Raw genomic sequence first — 26,507 nt, forward strand, 5'->3', positions numbered from 1 at the left:
TTTAAAAAAGACAAATGGAGGATCCTTCTTTTCACCAATCATCGTCCTTTATGAGGCATGACTCATATACATGATCCTCTAAACCCGACCCGTTCCGATGCAGTGTGGAGCGGGTCGTGACTACCAATGTCTTGAGGGTCTTGTAGATGTAGGTGATATGAAACGGCCGAAGCCTACAGTTGGTAACTCTGGCGCTGCATACCAGCAGCTACATGAGAAGCTGCTATAAAAAGTATAGTTAAGGACTAAGTATTAACAAAGACCAGCTCACCTCTTGCACTGCGTCATACTAAGCAAAATGCTCATCAGTTTCCGACCAAGACACTGTCGTGTCATCCATCAAAATGACCAAAATGAGGTTTTTGATGAGTGTTTTTATTTGTCTAAAACTGCTTTTCTTTTAAACCTGATCACATTCCCATCAGCTGCATTGTCTTTGGTTATAACGAGCAACTGTTAGTCTGAAAAGATGGCATACAGGATGTTAGCAGTATGATGTTACTATTAGCATTGGGGATCATTTTAGCATTAATTTATGTATTTAAATACAGCAGCACAGTAGTTCTAACTGTAACCAGGAGCAAGTTATTTGTTTCCACGGCTGTATGGTCTTCAGTTTCATGTGGCATATATTGGTAGTATGTGCAAGGTTTGAATGATCTGGACCACACATAGCAAGAAACTGACAAAGAATTATACACTAAATGCCAGAAACATAAAGCATCCAAACTGGATGCCCATTGGTTTGGTTTGGAAACTTTGCAGAGTGGTTGTAAAATACCAATGAGGGCTCTTTTTTGGTTCACTCCTACCTCAGCTATAAGACAACCTACTGCAGAGGGAAAAGCAGCAAGAAAAATTAAGGACTCAAGCCATCCTGCTCATAGTTGTTTCTTTTTTTTCTGTTCAGGGATGTACCTATGATAGCACAGACAGTCTTTCTCCTGCAGCAAACTCATGGACGGTGGTTCCTAAATGAGGGATTCTGTGTTGATGCTGTGGATTGTTTGAACACAGATCATGCTAGTAATTGTAGCACAGATCATGGTTTTGTGCTTTATAGAAAAGAATGTCTTCTGTTAGAGCACCTCACCATAAACATCTGATTGTTGTGGAGCTGCACTGATTGTTCTCTCGCTGTAAAGTTCTTCCACAAACATCTCTGGACCACAACCAAAAACCCTTTCTCTGTTTTTACTCAGTCTAGATAATCAGGCAACTCTAGGAGGCTTGTTGTTGATTTCATCCCTTTATTTCCATTTAAAAATAATAGAGGCTTCTGTCTTTTGTGCGTTTAAAATGCTTCAAATACGCTTGCATATCTTTCACAAAATCTGTTTTTTGCAGATTTGTGGACATTTGCCTCTTCTCCATAGTTTGGTTTTCACTCTGACCGTCGCCTTAAGCTCTCCAACTTTCTACAGGCAGGTGCATCTCGCTCTAATTATGTCCACTGGATTCAATTAAGAACCAGTGGTCAAGCTAGGAAAGCATCTCAAGGACCTTTTGTTATTAAAATATAAGATTTGCCAGAGCCCACTTGTGAGAGTCAGAACAAAGGATTCTTATATCAGATGCTCTGCAGACTTCTGCCTGTTTTTCCCAGGCTTGTTAGCGTTACTGTACAGCATCGTGATGCCTTCACAAAGATAAAGTTTCTTGGTTCATTTTTTTATCACCTCACAAAATGCAAAGTGAACTAACAGGAAAAACAAAATCAATATTTGATGTTAACACCCTATGCCTTCAAAACTGCATCATTTTGTATAGCTACACTTGAATAAAGGCAGGGATTTTGTAGGCTTATAGGCAGGTGTATGTTGGCCCACTTATATCAGACAGGTGCTAATGATTATCCTTTTCACACGGAGGCTGAAACACAATCATTAGCTGAATCAGAAATAGCTGGGTAGGAGGCTTACGACTGCAGGAACAAACGAACTCTGCTACCAGGGTGATGTTGTAGAGGACAGCTTTATATCACAGGTCCAACACAGCGGTGAGAATGAGCACAAGGTTATTATACGACAGCAGAATTATCTCTCCCAGGCGAAGATTTAATAGCAGGTCGGGGATTCAACATGTGCTGTTCCAGCTCTTCTAAATAATCACAAAGAAAGAAGCATCGTTGAGGACAGAAAAGACTGTAGCTGGCCAAGAAAAGTGAGTCGGGCAGATAGGACACATCATGCTTAGACCCCTTTCACACTGGGTGATGACCTCGTTACGACGTGACAGACCAATCAGAGGATAGATGGTCTTTGCAGGGTCTTCAGGCGCAAATTAAATCACTGGATTCATTGAGTTCATGGAGTTTTTCTGATTCAAGATGGCCGCCATGGCTAAATGCACCAAGTGGCAGGCCCCTTCAAAAATATTTCCACGGAGTTTTATAGTTCCTTATGTCATCCAATCAGAGAGCAGTCTCATTCAGATCAATCTTCAGCTCATGCTGTTTTGAATCCAAACCATGAATTAATTTACGTAGAATTCTCTGAACAAAATTAAAGTTTGTTTGTCGAAGAATTCTTTTTACACTTGTCCAGAACTTTACACAGTACCGTTTTTTTTTTTTTTTTGTCTCTGTACAATTGTGACAACAGTCAGCAACACAGATTGATTTCATCAGACTTTTTCAGCTGGCCGATGCATCAGCAGTAAATGTCAGGTTTTCATGAAAGGGCAATTCTTTTTCTTTTCTTTTTTTTTTCTCACAACAATCAGTATTTTTATACGGGGAGAAATTTATCCCAGGAGCGGAAGAGGTATCTGTTTCTCTCCAGACAAAATCTTTAAAGTTTTCTGTCGCTTTATACCTTGTCAGCGGTGAGTAAAATAAAAGATCTGCTTCACACATGGTGACATTGTTCTTTCTCCTGTTTTAAGACGAATGGAAACAGATGATCCGCCACCCTCTCTGCTTTAGGAGATAAATCGGCCGAACTGAACAAAACAGTGAATGACAATCACATCAACACATAAATAACTCCTGAAACAAACTGAAACACATCGACCGGTGTTACGTGATGTAACAGAACAGGTTCGATGATGGAGCTTTCTGTTAAAACCTTTTAGGAGGCGCGTCAGGGATGGCGGGACGGGAATCCGAGCTGACATTTGCTTTGTTGATCTGCGCAGCTAAAACAACAAATGCACACATTAGCCCTATAAGCAGCATGTTTTGCTTCTTGGTACCTGTCAGTGGGAGGGATAAGAGCTTTATGTAATGTCAAATATTCCACTAGACAGGATGAGAACACGTTACCTGCAAATGGGGTCTTTTTCTGGTTTAACTGTGTTCGCAACCATTTCGAACAGTCCTTTTTGGTTTGCTGTAAACAATGAAGACAATATGTACCACCGTGTGTGCAGTTGTCTGTCCGTTAACAAAATATCTCATGAACCAAGGGACGGATTTTAATAAAACTTTCAGAAAGTGGCTGCCATATCGAACACCAAAATAGCTGAAACTCAGCCAATTATACAAACACTGACCTCAATATTCGCAATGGTAGTAGCTGAGAATCATCCCAATGACATTTTCTGAGCACAGTCACATTTCACAATATCATATAAGATTCTGCATAACATCACCTACAAGGATTCCCCAAAATGGCTATACCTTTATAACTTCTTGGTATAAAACTCTGGCATAAAAGGTGGCGGGCGTTATGCATGCCTTCAAGCATTCCTAGTCCTTTAATTTTACACATAAATTGTGGTTTACAAAGTCGCTAAAGCAACACAAGTATAATCTCATAATATCCAGCCATTATTCGATATAATAAAGTGTAATTATAGTGATTAACAAAGTCTGTGCACTATCACCGCTTTTAATTATGCCGAACTCAAAAGAAGCTCATTCCAATATACATGCCAAATTAAAAATGAACTTTTAATTCTGTAAAAGTAAAAGTAACCCAAACCTGGAAGGTCAAATTAATTCTGGATTTTAATCTGTTATCATCCTGAGCTCTTTCTCATTTTGAGTTGAAATATTTGAGATAATGCATTATTAATAACATTCCCAGCAGAGTGATTTTTTTTTTTTTGCACCGTGCTTGATGAATGAGACATTTTTCATTTAATATTTGTCTGATGAAGGGCAGATACGGTGATGATGAAGAGCTCGTTCAGCCCACACTCAGTACAGTTTTATTCTTGGGTGCGTTTAGGATAGTTTTAAGCATACATTTGTCTCCATATATGTGATTTTAAGAGTTCTGAACATTTAAAATAAGGTCTTTTAGAAGATCTAATAAATGTGGACAATCTCACAGAGTGCTCTTCACATCCCAAAATAATTTGGCTTCATTGGGAAGATTTATAGTGAGTCTGGTAATTGGTTATCTTAATTTTCTCTTCAGCTGTTATTTTTCACAACATAAAAAGGTTTAAAGTGGTTTGTTGTGCTGATATTTTATTTTTATTTTTTTCTTTCCAAAAACAGGACGTTTGTCTGTCAAGGCTAAGTGACCTTAGCAAAAACAAAGCTGGCTATAACTTAATCATTTTTACAGCTATTTTGCAGAAAAACTTGGTGTGGTAGTAGCTGAGAGTCATCTCCATCACATACTTTAAGGGCTAACAGATCACATAAGAATTTTGTTTTAAACTTTGGCATCAAGAGAGCGGGCGTTAATGCATTCCTTCAAAATATGCTAGTTTTCTTAAAGGATCAAAGCCTGGAAAATTTATCTCAGGACATGAAACAAAGAGGAACAAAAAAAAAACAACTTTTGGCACAATACTATACTTTTGATTCAGCACTGAAGAGAATATTTAATACTAATTTTGATACAACAAGAAAAAAAAGTTATGAGACTGTAGAACCTTGTCTGTCTGGTTATAGGAGAGCATGCTTGTTTAATTCAATAGTTTAAAGAAAAGCAAAGCGCAGACATGGATAATAACACAGCTGAGTGTTTAATTAAATATCAAATGTTAGTGTTATTATATGAATTTTTTTGTTTGTTTGATTTTGACAGCCCTAGCTGACAGAAATTAATAAAAAATCCTGCAAATGTCATACTGAGACCAGAATGTGTGATGAGCTCAATATTTTATTCTAAATTTTGTCTGACAGCTGTTTGCTAATCACCTCAGTCCACCTTTGTTAAAACTACCTTATTGCTTCTCAAAATAAGATATTGTTCAGTCAAAATCACAAATAAAATGTCTGCATTCTCTCCTGTTTTTGACTGAGGAGAGGAACCACTCCTCCATCAGTTTAGGATGTTTCCAGCTAAGATGCCTTTTTCTCTCCTTTTCTGCTTTAACCATGACTTTGCTTTGAACTTGTACTTGTAATAAACTGTAAATGGCCAATGTTTTGATTTGAGTGCAGTATTTCTCACTTAATTAGTTGAAAATTGACGTTAATTCCAAATGCAAAATTCTTCTAAAGTCTTTGCTCTCTTACTTCCTGCTTTTGCTTCAGTTCGACTTGGACATGTCAGAGAGATGACACAGATGTGTCTTTCTTTACCGTTATTCATGTTTCTACATTAGATGCTGCTGATTTGGGGAAAAAAAAAATCAATAAATTAATCTACAAAATCCACAAGCGGAAGTTGAGATCAGGTTTACTATTGTTTAAGCACCATGATTTGGTATTTAGAGCCTAAATAGTTCCTATTCTTAGAACATTGATCTGTTTGCTGAAGGTGCTGCTGGGTAAAGTAATATGTGTGGGCTGGTGTGTTTGTGTGACCCCATGTTTTGACAAGCTCTCCAAATCCCTCAAGACGGCTCCTCCACCTTGAGGCTGAGGCTGTGTGAAATTGCCAAACAGTCCCAAATTCCCCCCCTGGAGGCGGTGTTAAAAGCCTTGTCACCATTTTTCCATTCACTCCCCTTTTTCCTTTTTGGATTTTATGCTGCCCTGCTTTGCAAGCCGCCTGTTAAAGACTTACATGCAGAGTGTGTGTATCTGTGGAGGGGAGGGGAGGGGGGGGGGGAGTAATCCATGATTCATGTTGGCTGCTCTGTGCCCTTGACATGCATCGGGTGTCAGGGCTTGCTTAGAACGTCTTATCAGGTGGAAGCGAGGCGGGACCAGGCCTCAGTGGCACGCTTTTCGACACTTATCTGCTCTTAGTGCTCAGTCTGCATCAAAAGCAAATCACACGGTATTGGAGAGGCATCTTTCCAGACAAAAATCTATATTTATTCAAAATAAAAAAGATGGAACAGGGGGTTTGTGCCTTAAAACTTTAACAAAGTCAGTTTTCTGTTTTTTTATTTTATTTTTTAAAAATAAGACGAGGCCATGCCTCACTACTATATCAAGCCTGTAGAGTTTGACTGCACTGTATAAATGATGTTGGCCTATATTGTCAGTACCAAAGTCATGCATCAGCTCAGTGTCTAAACCCCATGGTACAGCCTTCGTCTCCTCTTTGTTATGAGTTACAGTACATATTTGACAGTTTTACTTCTGCTCCCCTTTTCTTGTCTCCCTCCATCCTCAGACTTCTTCCTCTGCCCTTCTAATCCATTCTTCTCGACTCGCTTGTCTAATTTATTTCTCTTGTCTTGTTCCCCTTCCTCTTTGTCCTGGGTGGCCTCCAGTCCAGCCCCATATCACCCAGCTGAAAAACGTCACAGCCGTAGAGGGCAGCGCCGCCATGATCTCCTGCGTGGCTGAGGGCGAGCCTTTGCCTGACATCTCCTGGAGGCGAGCCAGCGATGCCCAGACCTTCATGGACGGAGACAAGGTAGAAGCTGCCAGGAAGTCCATCTGGCTCTGTGTGTATTTGTGTGTGGATCATCGGACATCATGTGGTGGACTCTCGGTGTGAGCGTTAAGCAAATAACACATAACTTATGCAAGATGAGTAGGAGGTTTGCCAGGTTTGCATACCAAGTGTATACAACTTAGAGTTTGTTTGGATTTTGTTTCGAGGTGCGTAAATATCAAGCGTTGATGTCCTTAAAGGGTCTCCTAACATATTTCAAGTCCACAAATGACCATATATTATTGTATGCACACGCCTTTAAGTTACCAACATATTAACCAAAATGTTTTCTTTAAAGAAATACTTTATGCATATTTTATGCATTTGTGCCTTTTGAGAATTTGCTTACATGTCCCTTCAAAAATAATAATAATAGAAAATCCTCTAAAACACATAGTGATATCAATTAGCATTTAAAAAACAACTCTTTGCTGAGAAAAACAATTTTATTCATGTTGTATTGTTGAATATTAGAATGTTTTTTCACTGAAGTGGAATACAGTCTTGAAAAACAAACTTATTTAAGAGACTGTTTTGTCAGTAAAATAAGTGATTGGATTATTAGATCAATGTCAAAATGTATGTTATCAAATTTAATGTTATATATGCACCACACACATGTGACTGGTTGGTTTATGATTAGTTCATGGCTGGCTGGTTGGTTGATTCATGTTTAGTTGATAGTAGGTTGGTTGGTTGATTGGTTAGAAGTAGGTTTATGTTTGATTCATGGATGATTGGTTGGTTCTTGAAAGGGTCATGATTGGTTCACAGGACTACAGATAAAAAACTAGCCATCATGGCTAATTCTGGCATATTCTGAATTATAAGCAACCAACAGTAGGTTCATGGTTGGTTGGTTTTGCTTCTTTTTTTGGCTCATAATTGGTCTTGGTGTGTGTAGTTAGTAAGTTGATAAGTTAACTGGTCCACATGTAATACAGTAGCTTTAAAAAACATGCAAGATTTGGCTTTTTCATTTTAAAGCTGTCGTAGACATTTTTGAACCGGAATAAACCACCTAGGTCCTTAAAATTGCACATTTAGTTTCAACAGTTAAAAAAAAAACTGATAAAATAATGTGTAAGGCTTTTATACAAAATTAAAAGAAGACAAAAACAATTTTTAATTTTAACAGTGTGTGTTCAAGATAATGATATATATCAAGTTTTTTTTTTTTACCAATATCATTATTGTGATAATAGAGATTTGTAAATGTTTGTTCCCATTATCACAAGAACATTTGTGCTAATGATATTTAAAGCAACAACATGATTATAATAAATATTAACACTGAGTGTCTTCTGACCTAAACATTGCAGGCTGGTGCTATTATTTGCCTTCACAGGGGAAAATTGGGAACACATCATTTTTAAGAACTTCATTACTGATATTACTATTAATACAGTTTAAAAATATAAAAACTAAAATTTAAAATCTTGGGGTGTAAAAACAGATTGAATCAATATGGAATGTCTCCACTGTGCATCACTGTTTTATTTTATTTGGTTAAGTATTGCGTTTTATGTTTAAATTTCAAGTTAGTTAGTCATTATGGACACAGATTATTTCAGTTTTAGTCCTGGTGGATAATATTGTGTGATATTTGGATGTTGGCTCAACGTGTGACTTTTGTAAATGAGTGTTTTGTGAATCAGACTCAAAATGCAGCACCTACTGGTCAAAGAAGTGAAGAAACGTATGACTTTGCATGCCTGGCAGTGCTTTTTCTTTGTTTGTATAAGTATTTATAAGCGGTATCCCAAGCCATCCAGTGCAAAGTTTATATTTGTTTAATACTGTCATCACTGAATTAAATCTCGTCCTTTCAGCCTGGTTTTCATCTGGAAGTAATCAGTTATCACACAAATGAGTTTTTATAAAGTGCCTTCAGGTTGCTTTCTGCTGTATTATAGCTTAAGTGTTTATGCAGCCAAACGGTGTTGGTTTTTGATTAAAAAAATACCATTTGTGTTTATGTTGGAAATGAATTATTTGTACTATTGCAGATGCTGATACTCGGCTTGATAAGAGTGATAGATTGTTGCCTTTTATGCGCGATAACTAATGTTAAATGAAAAGTTGTTTAAAGAGGAATACTCTTAGATGCATATTCACCTTCTCATACTTGGCTGACGTTATTGTCTCACAGGAAATCAGCTCACAGTTTTCTTTTGATTGGCTTCAGGCAAAAAGAAGCAGCGAAGACCTTGAAGTTTTCAAGGTAAAGGTTTCAGTTTACACTAAGTACTTTCCTTTTACTTATTTTACTTTTCTTTAGATATATGATCTCATTGAGGCAGGTAGTCTCATTTCCTTGACAAGATCTCCTGTAATCCAATATGAAAATGATACAAAGCTTCTATTTTAATGTTTTATTCTTGGAACCCATTATTTACTTTATACAAAAGATGAGTTTCACAAATCAGTAATGAAATAAGAGGTAAGTTTTTTTTTTCTGAAAACAATTATTTTTTTGAGCAACATCTCATCAGTGCAGTCCAACTACAGCTATCCTGGCAGGACGCTGAAGGAAAAAAAAAGGTGAACGTTCCTTTGCTTGAAAAAAGGTCACCGTGGAGATAAATGAATGTGTGCATTGGCTCGAATCGTTTGGGTTGATAAATCACGCCCGAAAATGAGAGTAAGTGCTTCTCTTCCCACAGCAAATGCAATTATGGAAATGCGTAGCGCGAACCAACACACCTAAACACACGCAAAGACAAACACGACTTGTGCAGCGCGAGGTATGATGGATGGCGGCAGTCATTTGGGTTTAAGGCAGGATGTTCCTCTCTCAATTTGCTCTCCAATCTGCATATCCAGTCTGCACACACTCATCTCCTGCTGAGGCGTCAGGCTCCAAAAGGCTTACTTTTACTCAATACATAATGTTGCTTGCATTCTGCTTTTTCCTTTCTTTTCTTTTTTTTTTCTTTAGCTAACACTGTGACCTTCAGTAAGAGAACATAATAGGAGGCAGTTTGTGGAATTCAATTATGTTCGAAAGTAGGATTGGAGTCAGGCTGTTGTTTTACTCTCTGGTGTTACTTTCCTTCTGAGGAGGGATAGCAGTCTGTTCTGTTCATGCAGAACATTCAAGTTTAAAGAAGTCTTTATGTTTGCCTGGATGGCTGCTGCGCAGATTGACTCATAATTGACATTTCCAAAAAGAGACTGATTCATACTCTGCATTTAATTAAAGTATAAAGACTGTCTTCAGTGTAGAAGCCAACCAGAGTATGTAGATTTCTGCCTCTACAGTGCATAACATGATCAAATATTCTGAGAATTTAAAAACATTTCTGTGCACAGTGTTGAAAGTCTGTGATCTTCAGACCTTCGTGACTGACTGCATGAAAAATATAACTCTTGGATTCAAAAAGGCATACTTATGTTGTGGTTGTTACTGCATGGGATCAGTAAAACTTCAGTAAACACAATTTGCCTTTGCAAATGCAGGTTAAAATAAGCTATAAATAAACTAGAAGATAAGCAGGGTGGGGGGAAAGTGGAATAGGCTGCAAATTTTGCAAATCAAATATACTTGTTTTGTTGACTTTTATCAAATATGAGCAGATTTTTGCAATTTGCAGCTCTGGAGAATAAAAATTCTAACCATATAGAAAAAATACCACAGTTTTTACGGGATCAAAAAAAAAAAAATAAATAAAGGCTGTATCACAGAATTTGCTTTAATTAAAAAAACATGCAACTGCTGTTACTACGTCTGCTTAAATAATATCACTTCCTGCTGTAGCACTGATTATATTACATATATAAGTATTCATATATTTAGTTTTTTTATTTCTCAGGCACATGCATATAGAGTGAGAAAACACAAGTGAACGTGTTGACAGTGTCTGTTTAAAATCAGTGTCAGTTTCTTCATGTATACTCTCGACACTGATTTTAAATTTATTCTCTGTCATCAGGAAGGGTGCCTGATTATGTGATAAATCAGGGATGGAAAACTGTCAAATTACTCATTAAAAAAAACAAACAAAAAAAAAAAAACAAGGGGAAAACTGCACTGCCTTTGTCATCTAATTCAAAAGGACTTTAAACTGCAGGAATAATATGGAAAAACTTAGTGTTTTTTGTGAGTTTTTAACCCCGGAGTATTCCTTTAAAGTGGCTCCTACCTTCTCTGGAGCTGTCTTAACACAACGCCAAGGTGCAAAGACATCAGCAATGGTCTTACAGTGGCAATAGTTGCTACCCATCAATCGTGAAAGGCTTATAGGACCATTTTCAATACAATTTGGAGTCCATCATTCCACAGTGAAAAACAAGTGGAGCACATTCATGACAATTGGCCATTTTTATAGAAGTGGACGTCCCAGCAAGTTCACTGTGAGGTCAGCCTGTGCAATGCTCAGAGAGATTACATAAAAAAAAAAAAAAGAGCTGCATTTCAAACTTGGCTAGCTTGTTAAATGTCAAAGTTCATGGTGGTCCAATTACACTAAACAAGTGTAGTTTGTTTGGAGAAATGTCAGGGAAAAAAAATCCACAATCCCGACAGCACATGTGGCTTTGGAAAGTTTCATCTAAACAGATCAGTCTTTTTTTATCAATGTCTTTTATACAGATGGGGCCAAAGTAGAGATTTTTGACCGTGACGAAAGCCACATTTGTGAAAACCAAACACATCGTATCAGTTAACTTCTTCATAGGAAATCAGTTCTGCTGTGATTCTATATTTGACTCAACAAAGTTGTGAAAAACATCTTAGTTTTGCTTTTTATGCTTTGGGGTATGTCTGTTTATTTAAGGTGCTTATGAACTCATTTTAAAATTTAACCTTGGAAAAGCATTCTCCCATCCATTGAGATGAGTACATTTGATAGGTGGGCACAGCAATAAAATTTTTAAAGTATTTACCCAAAATCCAGCTGCTTGTTTCTGTGTGAAACCCCTGTTCTTTGGCCTCCATTTTCCTTGAAGCAGAAAGCCATTATTAAATGTCATTGTGTTGTTGTCATGAGGTCGAGGTGATGCAGCACTCATGCGAGCGGCACAAATGTGACGACCCAACGTTCGGCCCCAACACACAACCGTTAGGACCAAGCCAGAATTAGACTAGCTGTGTTTCCAGCCTTAGTGACATTTACCACTGACATTTTTAATATCTGATAAAACTCTCCAGCAGTTGAACTAAAAAAAAAAAGAAGAAGAAGAAGAAGACAAAAAAATCTGTAATAGTCTCCAAAATCCAATTGGTGAGATTTCATTTGTGATTTAGCTTTGTATGTTTATTGCAAGCACAGAAAGATGTCTGTTTTGGAGGTCCTGCCCTTTGGCTATATAAAAGATTTTATACCACGCTGGCCTTCTTCTGCAATATTTTACCAAAAGAGGAAGGCAGACAATCCTGTTTTTGCCCCTGTCTGTGTGTTACCAAAGTATCTCATGAGCCACTGGATGAATTTTAATGAAATTAATGAAATTGGCATAAAGTAACACTGGATGGATGTCTGGAAATGATTAACTTTTGGAGTCAACCCCAATCAGGATGGTTGCCACAGCAAGCTAGCATTAGCAAACACAACAATGAGCTAAAACTAGTGGTAGTAGCTGAGAGTTAGTCACAACATACACTGCGGATTGCATCATACTGCATAAGACTGCATAAAATGTTATTTCATGGTTGGACCAAACCATCCATCTTTTCTCAATATGAAAGATTTTAATTCTTTTGTGTGATTTTTCCGTTCAGCAGCAGTAACACATGTGCTTTTTGAGTGTCCATTGCCGTGCGTGTTGCTGTTGTGTCCATGTTTGGCTGCGCGCCTCGTTGTTTGACTGAGCAGCATATCAAACAGGCCGTGCTTTTGGGGCTCGGTTCGCCTCCGAGCACACAGGCCCTGTCAGCTGGCAGAGCGGGAGGGGCTGGGGTGGCGAGAGGTGGAGGGGGTTAGCGAGTAATTTCCTGACTCAGAAGCTCTGTCCTGGAAGATTTCCTCTCCCTCCTCTCTGCCTCTCCCTCCTGCATCATCCTCGCAGCAATTCCTATTCAACGCACACTCTCCCAATCTCATTGACCTCAGCTCGAGAGGCAAACAAGCAAAGTCTGCATTGGCAGCACAAAGAGACCAGAAAGGAGCCTTTAAACTGGGCTTTACCTCGTTAGCTGATGGCGTTGTGACGATAAGATGAAGAATAAGCCACACTAAACAGGATAATGCAGAAGCAGTCTATGATCAACAACGGAGAGTCTGATGCAGAAGAAAGAGGCTTAATGCGTGTCATGGGAAGTAGTGACAGAGGAGCTTCAGAAGGACGTGCATTGATTTATGGGGGAAATCTTTGGAGGAGATGGGCAGCGGGCACACAAATCCAGACTTCACTATGCAAATTGACACGTGGGTAGGAATACAGATGAATGCAAACAGAGACGCTGTGCAAGAAGTCAGCAGTGTAGACAACAATTGTCACGGAAGATGAATGACCGTCGGCTTCAGTTATAAATTTACGGAGGCTCAAAATCCGTTGATGATGGCGGCTGAACGTCTGCTTCGTCTGAGACGAATGTTGGCGGGAAAAAGCCTGATGTGTTCTGTTTCCAGGAGTTGGCATGGAGAAGAGTTTACTGATAACAGAGTAAACAGATTAGGCTCTGTAGTCTGTTAAATTAAACACCTTTCATTCCTTGAATGAGCGAATCTGTTTTGTTTTAGACAAAAATCAGCATGTCAAGTCCTGAAAATAATGTTGTCTATCAGCATGATGTCACACCCAGCTTCTACCACTCCAAATTTTGTCTGAATATCTGTAAAATTGACTGACTTATAGACATTTTTGGGTTTTGTCAGGTAAATTGATCTTGGTGGCCATTTTGAATTGGGTTGGTTCCAAATGGTAATCAGTTGTAGATGTACATAGAAGGATTACTTTTTGAAAGTAACATCCATCAAGTGGTTAATCAGATATTTAGATGTCAGATACAAAGATCTTGTGCTAATAGAGTGTGCATAACGTTATTTTTAAGGTTATGCTACAACTTCATCATTGCGCCACATAAGCGGTAGTAGTAGTTGAACTCTCTGGGCTGAGAGTCGGAGGGTGATATATATTCCTTTAGGAAATGGCAGGACTTTAATTTTTGTAAGTTTTTTGCTGCCGTAAAGTTTCTGTCTTTAAATGTCCCTGATCTGCAGCTCCATCATCTTCTCAATCGTCTCAGATCATGGAAGTCAGCTCGTTCTATCATTACTGATCAGTGACGGCACAATCAGCGTCCACTGCCGCAGCCTGATGGCTTATTGTTCAGCCAGACCTGAAAAGCTGATTTTCATAAGGATGTGTCAAAGGTCTTTTGATTGGTAGGTTAAAACTGCCCAGAAGAACAAAAAACTGGAAAGTATGGCAAAAATAAAAGGTAGTTATTGAGATTCTTCGGGGGGATTTTACCTATCACCTTCAAATCCACTGCTGCGGTTATTGAAGTTTCTATTACATCGGCCCTGAGTCTGCTGGCAGCTCTGCTAAAAAGTACTTTCATTTGGGTCACGGAGGTTATCTGATGGTAACAGTGTGCAGGTTACAGCTGTATCACGACTCGGACCACGATGCTCCTGGGGTGTTTTTTCTCATTACAAGGGACTGTCGATTACTGGACTGATAGCCTTGTCTGCTGTAATTGACCCATAGCTTCAAATTGATGCCATCTGTCTTCATACAGATGTAATGATCTTGTAATATATCGACAGTTTATTGCATTAACTTTGACACTGTGTGACGAGGGACAATTTCTTTCGGGGGTGGGGTCAAAACTGATCAAGGAGTTGTCGACCATTCATCAGAATAAAGTAGGACGAACATCTTTCTGATTGCAGTAGTGGAAGATTTTTTGATTTATTTCTGTAAGTTTAAATGTACCGACCCATCGTGTTTCCTTCCTCTGAATAATGAGTCCCAACTATTCCTGAGGTTGTCATCCATCGTTTAATTAACAGGAACTTGTTTTTATCTTTGTGTTTCAGAGCCGGGACGGACGGTTTGAAGTTCGCGGCCGTCACGGCAAGTCGGTGTTGACCATCAGCGGAGTGCGCCTCACTGATCTGGGTCGCTTCGACTGCGAGGCACAAAGCAGGATAGGAGGCCATCAGAAAAGCATGTTCCTTGACATTGAGTGTAAGTATGTTCAGTGGTGCATCTAAACATCTACAGCCGTGCTTCCGAAACTTTTCAGCTTTCAGCTCACAAAAGAAAAGTTGCAGGAACTTGTGACCCTGACTAGTGCTGGTTCAGGTATAAAATATAGCTAATAAGGCCAACAGCCTCATCAACCATTATATATATATTGTTTTTTATTCATTTATGGGAACTGATCCTGTCAAGACCTCATCTTAATCTATTCTACGTGTAACGCAGACTTGTTTTGAGTGTCTTCTTTACTGATATTTAACATGTTTAGTGTTTTTTATAACTAATTGTAATTTAGCATCTAGTTTAAGTTGTAATCCCCTTTTATGCATGTTTTGCTAAATAATTATTTTGTTGTTGCAATTCTTGTCTTGTTTGTTTTTGTGTGTCTTCTTTATTTTTTACCTAACGTTTATGGTCATTTTGTGCCATTTTCTTGTTTTTTTTTTTGGCTTTTCAGTCTTGTCACTTTGAGATAATCATCACTCACCTTTTATGGTGGCGGGTGATCATGTAATGGGATTGCCTGTGTTTTTGTGTGTTTGTCTGTCTGTTAGCAAAAATTTCATGAATCACTGGAGGAAGCAAGCAATACTGCGAAATCCAGCAATATCACTTGCAATCGGACAGAAAATAATTTTTATGATTTGACTGTTTAGGCTAAAACCCCATCATTTTTAGTCTGAAGGTTTGGTGTAAAAGACAAGAATGCTGGGCCTTTGATTTTATTTAGTTTTCCTTTTTTTGTCTTCTTAGTTTTGTAGTTTTCTGAGCTCATACTACAATTTTTAGTGGTCTTTTATTTCCATCTGTGGTCATGTTGTAACTGATCACTTTGCTTTTTCTGCTGTTGGAGATAATCATTTATTGTTTGTGCTCAAATGTGTGTTTCTTTGTGGTAGTTTTCATATAATTTTTATGTTCTTTGCTCCCCTGATGCTTCTGCAGAGCGGTGTCTTTCAGTAGTTCTTCCATAAACCTTAAAGCACTTATAGATTTCTGAGTAACAAGTTTTATAATGTTGTCTGAAGAGGAGTGTTGTTTGTCAAGCCATTATCCTTTCATATCACCTCTATATTCTCTGTATGTGAAAAGTGCTTCATATAAGGCAACCAGAAAAAAAACTTCTGTTCCTACAAAGTTTAAAAGTTCATAATTATTCTTTTTTTTCTTTTTGCAGAATGTTACATTTTTATCAACACCACATCCCAGCACCCATGCACCCTTTTCCACCTCGCACACTGTCTCCAGAGGGGTTAATTAGTGAAGGGAAATCATGCATCGCCTTTCGTTTTCTCCCAGTGACAGCTCCGCCACTTCTCGATGAGCCCGCCCATCCCTTAGCGCTGCTTGTTTGGGGTTATTTGGGGCAGGCTCTCCTCTGCCTAATGAGCTTTGAAGCAAAGATCTTCATTTTGGCCTTGGAATGATTAGGTTCATTACGAGAGCGGCTCTGATGCTCTAACTACACCAGAGCAGAGTGCAGACTTTCACAGGAGTGAGTCCACGTTGAAGTTGAGAGAAACAACAGAGAGACATCAATCAGATGAACATATTCAGAAAGGAGATCACATCCTAAAACTGCTTCTCTGTTGTCATGTGAAACCAATTTCATCCGCTTCTGGCTGAGGTGACTTTTAGGTTCAAGGATTTCCCTCAAAACTTTGTTCTGCGTAGTTCCTGAAATCCAGGGAAAGTTTGACACACACACAAGCGCCTCCTCTCCCAACATGACGCAAAGCTGCTGTCGCTACACTGTAAACTTGTTTTCCGCAGCGCCTCGGCTGACAGCTTGCTCTCGCTCTCCGCTCCGACTCTGCGGAGACGAACAGGCTGCGAGTCTGAGTGTGGCAGGAACGGGCCAAACTAATGAACTCATTTACTAAGTCACTGCAGGCTGCGAGGGGATAGCACGTCCTCAGCTGTGACAGAGAGCCAGGCATCAATCTCTTTAATGGAACCCTGCAAGTGAACATAAAACAACCATAATGCCTCTCCATCTGAGTCGAGCTGACTGGGCCGGGAAACGTCCGAACAACAACTCGCTGCTGCGATCGCTCATTATTGCTGTATCTATTTGCCAGGGCAAATGAGCTCCTGTTCACATCCTTTATTCATATTTCCCTCTGCAGCATGAGATAACTTTGAATAAATGTTGATATTTTTGGTTAGGGATGCGGAGGAATTTTAACTGACAGCAAATAATCTTGTTTTAGCTCAAAGCAGTTTTTTGCCCTACAAAATTGTAAAAGTTAATGTCACTCTGTTTTGCACAGATATCCCCAAATTCTTGACGAACCACACCATTTTTTACTCCTGGGAGGGGAATCCGGTGAACATAAGCTGCGATGTGATGTCCAACCCGCCTGCCACCATGCTGTGGAGGAGAGAGCGCTTCACCATCTCAGAGGGAACCCCTAACATGCAGATACACGGTTCTGAGGGCAAATCTGTACTGGAGGTGGGTATAAACCCCAAGTTGATCTGTATGATATATATACAGATAAGAGGAAAAACAGTTTTAAACAACTATTTGTCAGCTGAAATTAAAGTCTGCTCTCCAAATGTAGGAAGAAGCAGATTTTTTTCAGTTTTTTTATTGAGGTTGTTGTTGGAATTAAGTGCAAACTATGAAACCAAACCTAAAAAAGTTACCCTGAAATACAAGAAATGGAGCAGTTTACTCCAGGAATATTCCAGATTCTCAAATGTGGGTATACGCTCAGTGTAAACAAAGCACTTAGCTGAATCTGCTGAAAACCATGTGGAAGCTTGAATCTAGTGTTTGACCCACATCAGGCTGGCCACAGAATGTAAAGGTAATCAAATATGGTGGAATCGGACAAGCGCAGAATCTTGTAGATGTTAAAGTGGAAATATAAGAATGAATCTGCTGCAAAACTACAAAGAAACGAGAAAGAACCAGTAAGACGACTATCAAGAATAAATATCGAGGCTCAAGCAGGACAGTGGAGCTCCATAAAGACAGAGTTCAGCATTCAAACACGCACACCTCTTACAAAACGTCCGCTAGACCGGTAAGTTTATCGTTTGACCAGTTTTCAGTCACGTAAGTTATTTCTGTAGGTAAACTAACACACAATAGTTGGCTTTGGTCACTCGCTTTGCTTTGCTTACAGATTTTTCAATAAAAATATTGTGAAGATTAGGTTTAACACTTGATGATTTTTGTTTGGTCCTTATGAAATCGACAGAAAAGCACCTGAATGCATCACAATGCCAAAGAGGTTTGTGGTCGAAGCTGTTTTTGACAGCCATTGTCATAACTATCTAACTTTTGGATCAGTTTAGTTTATCACCGGAGCTCATCCAGCTAACATTTCAGACTGAACACTTCTCTGAGGCTTCAAGGGAGTAGGAAGCTTCCCAAAAAAGATGATATCACCCATCTTTTCCCCCCCGCTGCAGATATGTTTCATTTAAAGGAATGAGCAGCAGTATATAACACTTTGTGGAAGTTCAGCTTTAGTGCGAGTTCATGTGGAATGTGTCCCAAAGTCCAAATGTTTGTTAGGAAATAGTTTATAATATTTCATGACATTTTTCTTTGGTTACATTTATACCAAGGATAGAGACTCTGAATGGTAACCAGCAACCATTGAGTGGTAAAATAGCTTCTTTACATCTTACCATTGATTCATTTCTCTCTGATTTAAAAGTTTAAATTAAAAAAAGTTTTTGTAATGGAAGGTTGCGTTGTTGCGTTTCAACAAATCATGTGATGTTGAGACCAGTCATTATATAATTTAAAAAACTAAAATGGACCCTATAGCAGCAGTTTGATGAACTACAACACTGAAAAAATTAAATATTCCTAAGCATTATGAGAAGGTTCTTGCAGTCTGATAGGACCTCAGCTAAGCCTGTTAAAGAAACAGTTTTTAATCTAAAGATTTCAGACCAGCAGTATTTGCTTTGGAGTTGGAAACATGTAATTTTCAGGTAAATCCACACAAATCTTCCTTAAAGTTTTAGGTGTTGTAATTTATCAACATCTTTCGTTTCACTTCTAAGACACTGAACGTGAATTTTAAGCATTAAATGGTTCTTTATGAACGTGTCGACACGTTTCTGTTGTCCTCCTGCTGATCGCTCAGTCAATTTCCAGGCAGCTTTTTTTTATCCCAACCTTGGTGAAACCAAAGGACTCTGTTATTCTTTTAAGACGCTCACCAGAAGCGAACAGGTTTAAAAACAAGCTAATGACTGTTTGATCCAATCTATTGGTGCTTTTAATCGCTGCTATATTGATCTCAAGAACAAAAATCCTCAAAAATGTGTAAATTAAACAAAAACTATGAACTCGTTCTCTTATGTTTTTGTATTTATTCAGGTCACTCCGATGTCTGACAGGGACTTTGGTCGGTACAACTGTACAGCCCGCAACAACATCGGAGTTCGATACCAAGAGTTCATTCTGGCGCAAGCAGGTGAGTGTGTGAGCTTTTAACCCGAGCTAATGAGATTTGTGTTTTAATTTCAACTCCAGAATGTGCCGAGCCATCGACCCCACACCCTCCTCCAGCAGCGCCTCCAAACTACTCTGTAACCCTCAACTAACCCTCAATACTCCTCGACTAATGGTAATCGCTTTCTTTTGCATTTCCCAGGAAGATAAATCCGCCTGCAAGACCAACCCTCCATTCAGCATGGCCTAATCTGAAGTAGTGCTGTCTGATTTACCACACCCCTCACTATTTACTGAAGTACCCCCTAATTTACTGTTGAATGGTCGAATACACAAAAGTGCGGTCCAATTATCTTTAGTGCAGATTGAATTGCTCTGGCTAAAAGTAGTGGGTAGAAAAAGCTGACATCATACAGAGTCTTCTTGGAAACAGTGTGATTTGGAAGTTTTGTATAAATGTAGAATTGCACAAAAAGAAAGGAAACTCAGATTCAGGCTACAGTTTAAAGCAGGGGTCTCCAATCCTGGGCCTCGGGGGCCACTATCCTGCATGTGTTACTTGTTTCCCTGCTCCAACACACCCGATTCAGTGGTTAAATGACCTCTTCATGTTCTGCAGAAGCCTGTTAATCACCCATTGGTTTAAATCAGGTGTTTTGGAGCAGAGAAACAAGTAAAACCTGCAGGATAGTGGCCCTCCGGGACCAGGATTAGTGACCACTGGTTTAAAGGTTTGGGTGGTTGATAGAAGCTCAGCGAAGTTCTCGTATCAGGTGGAAGCTCCATCAGTGTTTAAATGCTAATCAATAATTAACAAGCCCTAAAATTCTCTCCTTTTTAGTTTTTGTTATATTTAAAATTATGTAATGTGTATTATTAGTGGATCATGTTTGTAGTGGTTTGGACTATCTAGAAATTCATATAAGTTGTCATCTGACATCTGTGTGAGTCACCCATGTGGATGTTTTTGGGGTGAAAAGATGTCTTGGATTAAAATGAACCAAATTTGACCAGTTTGTTAATGTCTGCATCTGGTTTTATATATGCTTTCAGCTCTGGTTGGTGGACAAAAACTATGAAATTAAAAAATAAACCTAAGTTTTTTGTTCAGGGATCAAACTGTAGTCCCCCATTTTATGACATAATCAGGCTTCCATGGCATTTATCTTATTGTATTGTGTTTTGTTTTTGGAAAGCATTAAACCTTTTGACACTGAGCACAAATAAATGATTTTTAGCTCAATATAAAGTCGTTAAAGGCTTTAAAGACGACATGTAGAAATGTCACTGAGCTCGGAAAAACGAAAAGAAACGTTCTGCACCTGCAAGCTTTTTTGTTTACCTCTATGTGGCATTACCTCTTTATTTGAAGCTGTTAAAACTCAAGAGCTGAAAAGATCAACTAATATGATTTTAAAAGACCAAATTAAATCCTGTTTTTGTTTTTTTGATGATTTAAAAATAATAATTATATATTCATCACACAGTGGGACGTTTTTCCATCTCACCACAGTTGGTCTCAGAAGATAGTTTCTTACATGCATTTAGTTTTATTTTATTGTAAATCTTAGATTCTGCAACAAAAGTGTGTTTAGTGATATTTGTTTTCAGCTTCTCAAATTTATTTTTTAAAACACTATTTTTGTCAATATTTTGTAGGTTTTCTTAAAGATTTAAAGAGCTATTGATTATATTTAGGTTGATATTATTGAATGTGGTTATGTAATATGTAGAAGGTGCAGTAAGCCCCTTCTTGTTTGGATAATAATCCAATTATCAGTTATTATTCTGATTGTTTGCTTTGAGAAAATCAAGCTACATTGTGGCAGTGATGGTCTTTTAGGATGTGATCTTTCCATCTTTTTGGTCCAGATTAAAACATAACATCAGCTGCTTTTTTTTTTCTTGGGCAAATGTTTCTCTGGCTTTGTCTTTCCTGGATTATATTAACTTTGCAGTTATTTGATACATTTTTCTGACTAGAAATTAGTTTTTTTGCATTCTGGTTCGGTGGTTCGTGCAAACCTGATGGTAAAGTCCACATATTTGTGCCAAACAGGAATATTTCATGTATTTGACTCGCGTTGTTACTTTCGTTTCTAGACGTACCATCAAATCCGTACTCTGTTCGTCTGTCGGCCGTCTCCCAGCGCTTGGCGACTGTCACGTTCATGAAGCCGGACTCTCACGGCGGCGTTCCCATCAGCTACTACCTGGTCCAGTACAAGGAGCTGGGCTCCCAGGACTGGAGAGACGTCAGGTCACACAGCGTCCAAAGTGAGTCCGAAGGGAAGTTTTACCTTTAGCTAAAAACTGTTTAAATATAATTAATCTAGAGTGCATTTAATAAACATCTGAGTGTGTCCTCCTCATATCGGTGAATGATTTGGCTGCTTTGAGTATTGAGGACTTCAAATTAAAACAACAAATAAACATTTTCTACTTATTTTCTAGACAACTAAAGCTTTATTACCACTTTGCACATGGAAGTAAAAGCAGCATTATTAGTGATTCTGAGATAAATGAAGAGTCCCAGCTTTCAACTTGTTGGTGATGTTTGTGTATTTGGGTTTTATCACCTTTGTGTGTGGCGTGTTAGCGAAATATCTCATGGAGAACTGAGCAGGTTTTAACAACACCCTTTTTAATTGATCATTGGATGGACATTTATAGCTGGTTAAGGTTTGGAGTGAAACCAATTCAGGATGGTTGCCACAAATTTAGCCAAAAGTGGCCATAATTTACAAGTAAGGAGCTGAAGTTTCTGGTGGTAGTCGCTGAGAGTCATCCTCAACACATAATCCAAACACTAACGCACATAACGTTATCATAACAAAAACAGCTGGAGCTCTGTTTTCAACATAAGATGATCTTTTAGATCTTTAACTCTGAAGTAGGTTTCCTTCAAATAATGTTTTTAATTCGGACTGTTTTCCACTGAAATGGTCTTTTTTTAATGGATTTTGCAGTTAAATTTTCATCCAGAACATGGAGAAAAACCAAAATGATGCCACTGACAATATTTTAAAAAGTGCTTTCATTTAGATTTTATTTGTAAAAGCACCTGTTTATTGTTGTAGTGTTACAGTATGACGTGTGAAACCGTTTTTTTAAAATGCAAATACACATATGACTTCTGATGTTTCATGCTCTTTATGGTAAATGATGTTCCTTAATTTTAAATTCTCCCATTTACACAATAAAATACATATTTATTGACTTCTCAGTATAAAACGTATCAAAACCTTGTCTCACTTTCAATAAATATCCCTCAATTTTTAAGTTTTTCGTCTCTTAGACCCGACAGGTTGTGCACCGTCGTGCACGTTTCGCGTCCTGTCCAGTTTTAACCGATATTTATCCTTGTTGACGCCCCACACATCAACAGTCACCGATCAGCCTCCATCTAATTGCGTGATCCTTCAAAGCTTTGGCCCCCGGATGTTGTGAAGTCCTGCTGAAACTCAAACGCCTCTCGGGGAGAGCAGCAGGACCTGTCTGAGCAGAAAGAGTGCGCTCCTCCTCCTCCTCCTCTGCTTTACGACTCCAAATTGATTTCTGAGCCCGCTGGAAAGTACGGCCTGAGGTGAGGGGACGGACGGACGGGTGGACGGACGGATGGAAAATGGAAGCCAGAGGACGAATGGGTGGGGTGATGAGCAGGTCCGACAAACCTGAAGGGCTTATCGCTAATATCTCTCATTTCAGAGTCAATTACAGTGGGGAGGTGCGGTGAGGAGAATATTAAACAGGAAGTTTAACAGAAATGAAAAAAACAGAAAGAAACAAACGAGCAGAACTGAATAAATAAAACCAAAGTCGTAGTTTAATTTAGATAAATGTCATTGTTTTGAAAAATCTAGTTCTAAAATACAAAAACTGAAATTCCGACTAATTAAAAAGTACTAAGTAGCATCATATATAATCATAAACGCCACTTTAGACATGAAAGCAGAAGTTTGTCCCACAGTAAACTCTGCAGCATAATGAGTCGCCTGGACTCGTCTCATTTCAGCGCTTTTGCCCAAATTGAAATGTCTGCTCGTAGCTTGGAACGAGCCCAGCACGCAGCTGCAAATTGCAGAATTTGTTTTCAGTTCCAGGACCAAAGAACAGCAAAAGCACCTATTACCAGTCAAGTATTTAATTTGTGCAGACTGGCAAAAACAACAACTTTCACTCAAGCTCATTACACCGCCGACTCTCTGCTGGCTTTTTGGAGCAGTTAAGGTAATGTAAGTAGACTCTAGTGACTGTGAAATTTAAATTCACTTCCTGTTTTTTTGAGTAATCAACTAATTTCCATCACGAGTGGAAAATATTAGCAGTTGTACCATTTCTAAAGGATTAGAACTTCATCTAATAATAAGCTGTGGTTCTTCGAGATTTGTGCTCGTTTAGTTTTTGATTAGATGGTTTATGATGAGTGAATTAGTGGGGTTTACATCTTTTTATGCTTCTTTTTTATGTTTTGTATTCCGTTTTAATATTATTTTATTGCTGCTCCAAGTTATTGAAACACTGAATCAAGACATCGTGACTGAAAACAGTTATCTAATATGGGTCATTATATTTAAAATGCCTTCATCTGTCGACCATTTTGAACCTGTACGGCTTTTTTTTGTTGGTTTGTGTCTCCTCTATGCACGGTCTTGAAGTCATGTTTTAAATTCAATGATTTCAAGTTTAGGCCTTAAAAGTCGCCTGCCTACAATCACTTTGTACCCACATCGAGCCTGGCTCAGTTGAAGATTGAAACTGAGGATAAGCAGATTTGAACTAGTTTTTTAAATTAATAATACCGTAATAATACTAACGTAATTAAGGCTGAGCATTTGGGGCGGCAGGCCTGGGCAAAATATTTTCTGAATATCCCCAGATCAGAACAAATGCTTTCCTGTTCAAGTCATGCATAGCAATCCCAAAGTGATAAAAGTGCTTGCCTAAAGACAACAGAGTCGGCCATGCTTTCTCTACAAGCAGCTTCTGCTTCAGTACACCTGGACTGTCTAGCATCTGGGCTGAGTGATTACAGGAGCTGGAGAAGTGTCTTCTTTTGCTTCTTTATCCTAAATATTTGTTACAAAAATAAGAGTCAGTGATGGTGTATGATGAGCAGGGTTGCGTGGAGCTGGTGCCGCTGCACACACAAATGGGATACATGCGTATGTTAGTACATAAGTGAATAATAACAGCTCTGTACTAACTGGGTAGGAATAACAGCTGATAAACACAAAGTGACAGCTGCTGGGTATGAAGTGAGGGTATGATTTGGCAGAGGCACAAACTGACCAGAATCCCATGTTTTCACTTGTGACGTCATGTTAAAGTGACCTGTGAGACGTGTTTCTGCACATTTTCATGTGGATTTGGACCAAAAACCCATCTCTTTCTTTACTGTCATTACAAAGCTCACAACACTTCCTGTGTTTTGTGTGTCTGCCACAATCATCTAAACCCGATGTGGGCATCAAGGGCACTCAGAGTCCAATCAGTCCTTTGCAATGTTGATATTTCACTCATTAATATTGGAATTACGATGATTTTATAAGTCAGAAAACTGTTTCTTTTGCTCCTTGTCTAACCAGAAGGTTATGGTTATTTCTTCTGCGGCTGAAACCCTGAAAAATAACTTCCTTTTTTAACAGTTAGTTCATCTGCCCGTACGATTGCTATATATTTTTCAAGCTGACATGAACTTTTATCTCCAGCCACGGTCGTCCTGACAGGACTGGAGCCCAACACGACGTACGAGGTTCGAGTGGCAGCTGTCAACGGAAAGGGTCAGGGGGAGTTCAGCCACACGGAGACCTTCCAGACTCTACCCATCCGTAAGTCCGTCTCCAATATACCTCCATCTACTACTTGTCTGACACATACTTCAAAGTAAGAGCCCAACTTGGATCCTACATGTGCATTTATGAAATGAAAAGTCAGTCATTACGACTTTAATCTATCACTCTAATGGTTTTATAGGCTTTGGACTGTGTTAACTGTTAGTTGTTGGCCCATCGCAGCAGTTAACAGATGAGTTTCAGGAAGCCAAAGAACTTCATGTATTTTATTCACTCAGACAGCAGAAAAGTGTTAAATGTTTGGGTTTTGATTTAATAAAAATATGCAAATATGTGACAGAAATGCATACAAATGCATCACGGCCTCCAGAATCTATTCAAAGCATCAGCAGCTCTGTGGAATGAGGCCTATTTGCTATATTAGACAACCCTGGCATATTTACACTGGAGATAGCTGCAATCTTTTCCAGTTTCAGTGATGTGAATTTAGATTATCGGAGCTCGGAATAGATTCTGTCAGAATCTTGTTTTCGTGTAAAACCAATGCGTTAAAAATTATTTACTGCAGGGGCGGGGGGTGTTCATGATAGGCATTTTATTTATTCTTGCAGGACTGCAGAGACTCCAGTCAAGGCCATGGACAATCTTTCCACAATTCCTGTTGTATAACTGAGCAGCCTCTGAGAATTAATGTTTCAGAAAATTAAAGAAAAATACAGCAAATAATTAAAAAATAAAGAAAAACCTGTCGACATTAATTAAAACCAGGCAGTACCTTGTTTTACACTCTTAACTCAGCCTTGACTTCATTCTTGTCTTGTCTCCCATGTCTACAACCTGTTCCCCTTTTTGGGGGATTTTATGTTCTTTTGCAGAAAAAATTTTGTTTTCTGTTCTCTCGTTTCACCCTCAGGAGAGCCGAGTCCACCTGCAGTCCACGGGCAGAGGGGGATGGGGAAGGCCTACCGACTGGGACTGGTCAAGCAGGACGACGGAGGGATGCCCATTGTGGAGTATATAGTCAAGTACAAGACTGTGAGTAGTTCGTTTTTTAAAGAACCAGATGTGTACTTTCATTTCTTTTGCAGGTTTGACCTTATGCAATAAGTATCGGAACTGTACTTTATTCAAATCGTGTGATTTAATGTTAAATTAAGGTTAAATTAATGTTGAATGTTAACGTTTCAAACTAACAAAGAGGGACAAGTTTCAAAGCAGTTGTGGCAAGACTCCTTTGTCAACAAAACAAACAAGTTTTGAACATTTTTCTGTGACCAGATGTTGTAGTTTGTTCGGGGATTAGACTGATTCGGTGAAACTCATTACCCCTTGTGAAGATGAGTGACTAAGGCAGCTGTGTAGTGAGTTTAGCAGGAATTACATAAAAGTGTC

General features: G+C 38.7%; 1 protein-coding gene across 6 annotated transcripts in view; it reads left to right on the forward strand.

The window, feature by feature from the left end:
• LOC108245011 (neural cell adhesion molecule 2) overlaps positions 1 to 26,507 on the forward strand; it is a 444,548-nt gene that overhangs the window by 382,738 nt on the left and 35,303 nt on the right. For 4 of the 6 annotated variants that reach the window (XM_037973957.1, XM_037973954.1, XM_037973956.1 and 1 more), the window contains 8 exons: positions 6,574 to 6,719; positions 8,893 to 8,964; positions 14,729 to 14,879; positions 17,168 to 17,352; positions 19,246 to 19,342; positions 21,424 to 21,597; positions 25,032 to 25,151; positions 26,029 to 26,150. In XM_037973957.1, the coding sequence (XP_037829885.1) occupies positions 6,574 to 6,719; positions 8,893 to 8,964; positions 14,729 to 14,879; positions 17,168 to 17,352; positions 19,246 to 19,342; positions 21,424 to 21,597; positions 25,032 to 25,151; positions 26,029 to 26,150 (1,067 nt within the window). The remainder of the gene's footprint in view (positions 1 to 6,573; positions 6,720 to 8,892; positions 8,965 to 14,728; positions 14,880 to 17,167; positions 17,353 to 19,245; positions 19,343 to 21,423; positions 21,598 to 25,031; positions 25,152 to 26,028; positions 26,151 to 26,507) is intronic. The other 2 variants (XM_025009465.2, XM_017431630.3) reach the window with 1 other exon arrangement.

This window comes from Kryptolebias marmoratus, linkage group LG23, assembly GCF_001649575.2.
Source record: "Kryptolebias marmoratus isolate JLee-2015 linkage group LG23, ASM164957v2, whole genome shotgun sequence".
Taxonomy (NCBI): domain Eukaryota; kingdom Metazoa; phylum Chordata; class Actinopteri; order Cyprinodontiformes; family Rivulidae; genus Kryptolebias; species Kryptolebias marmoratus.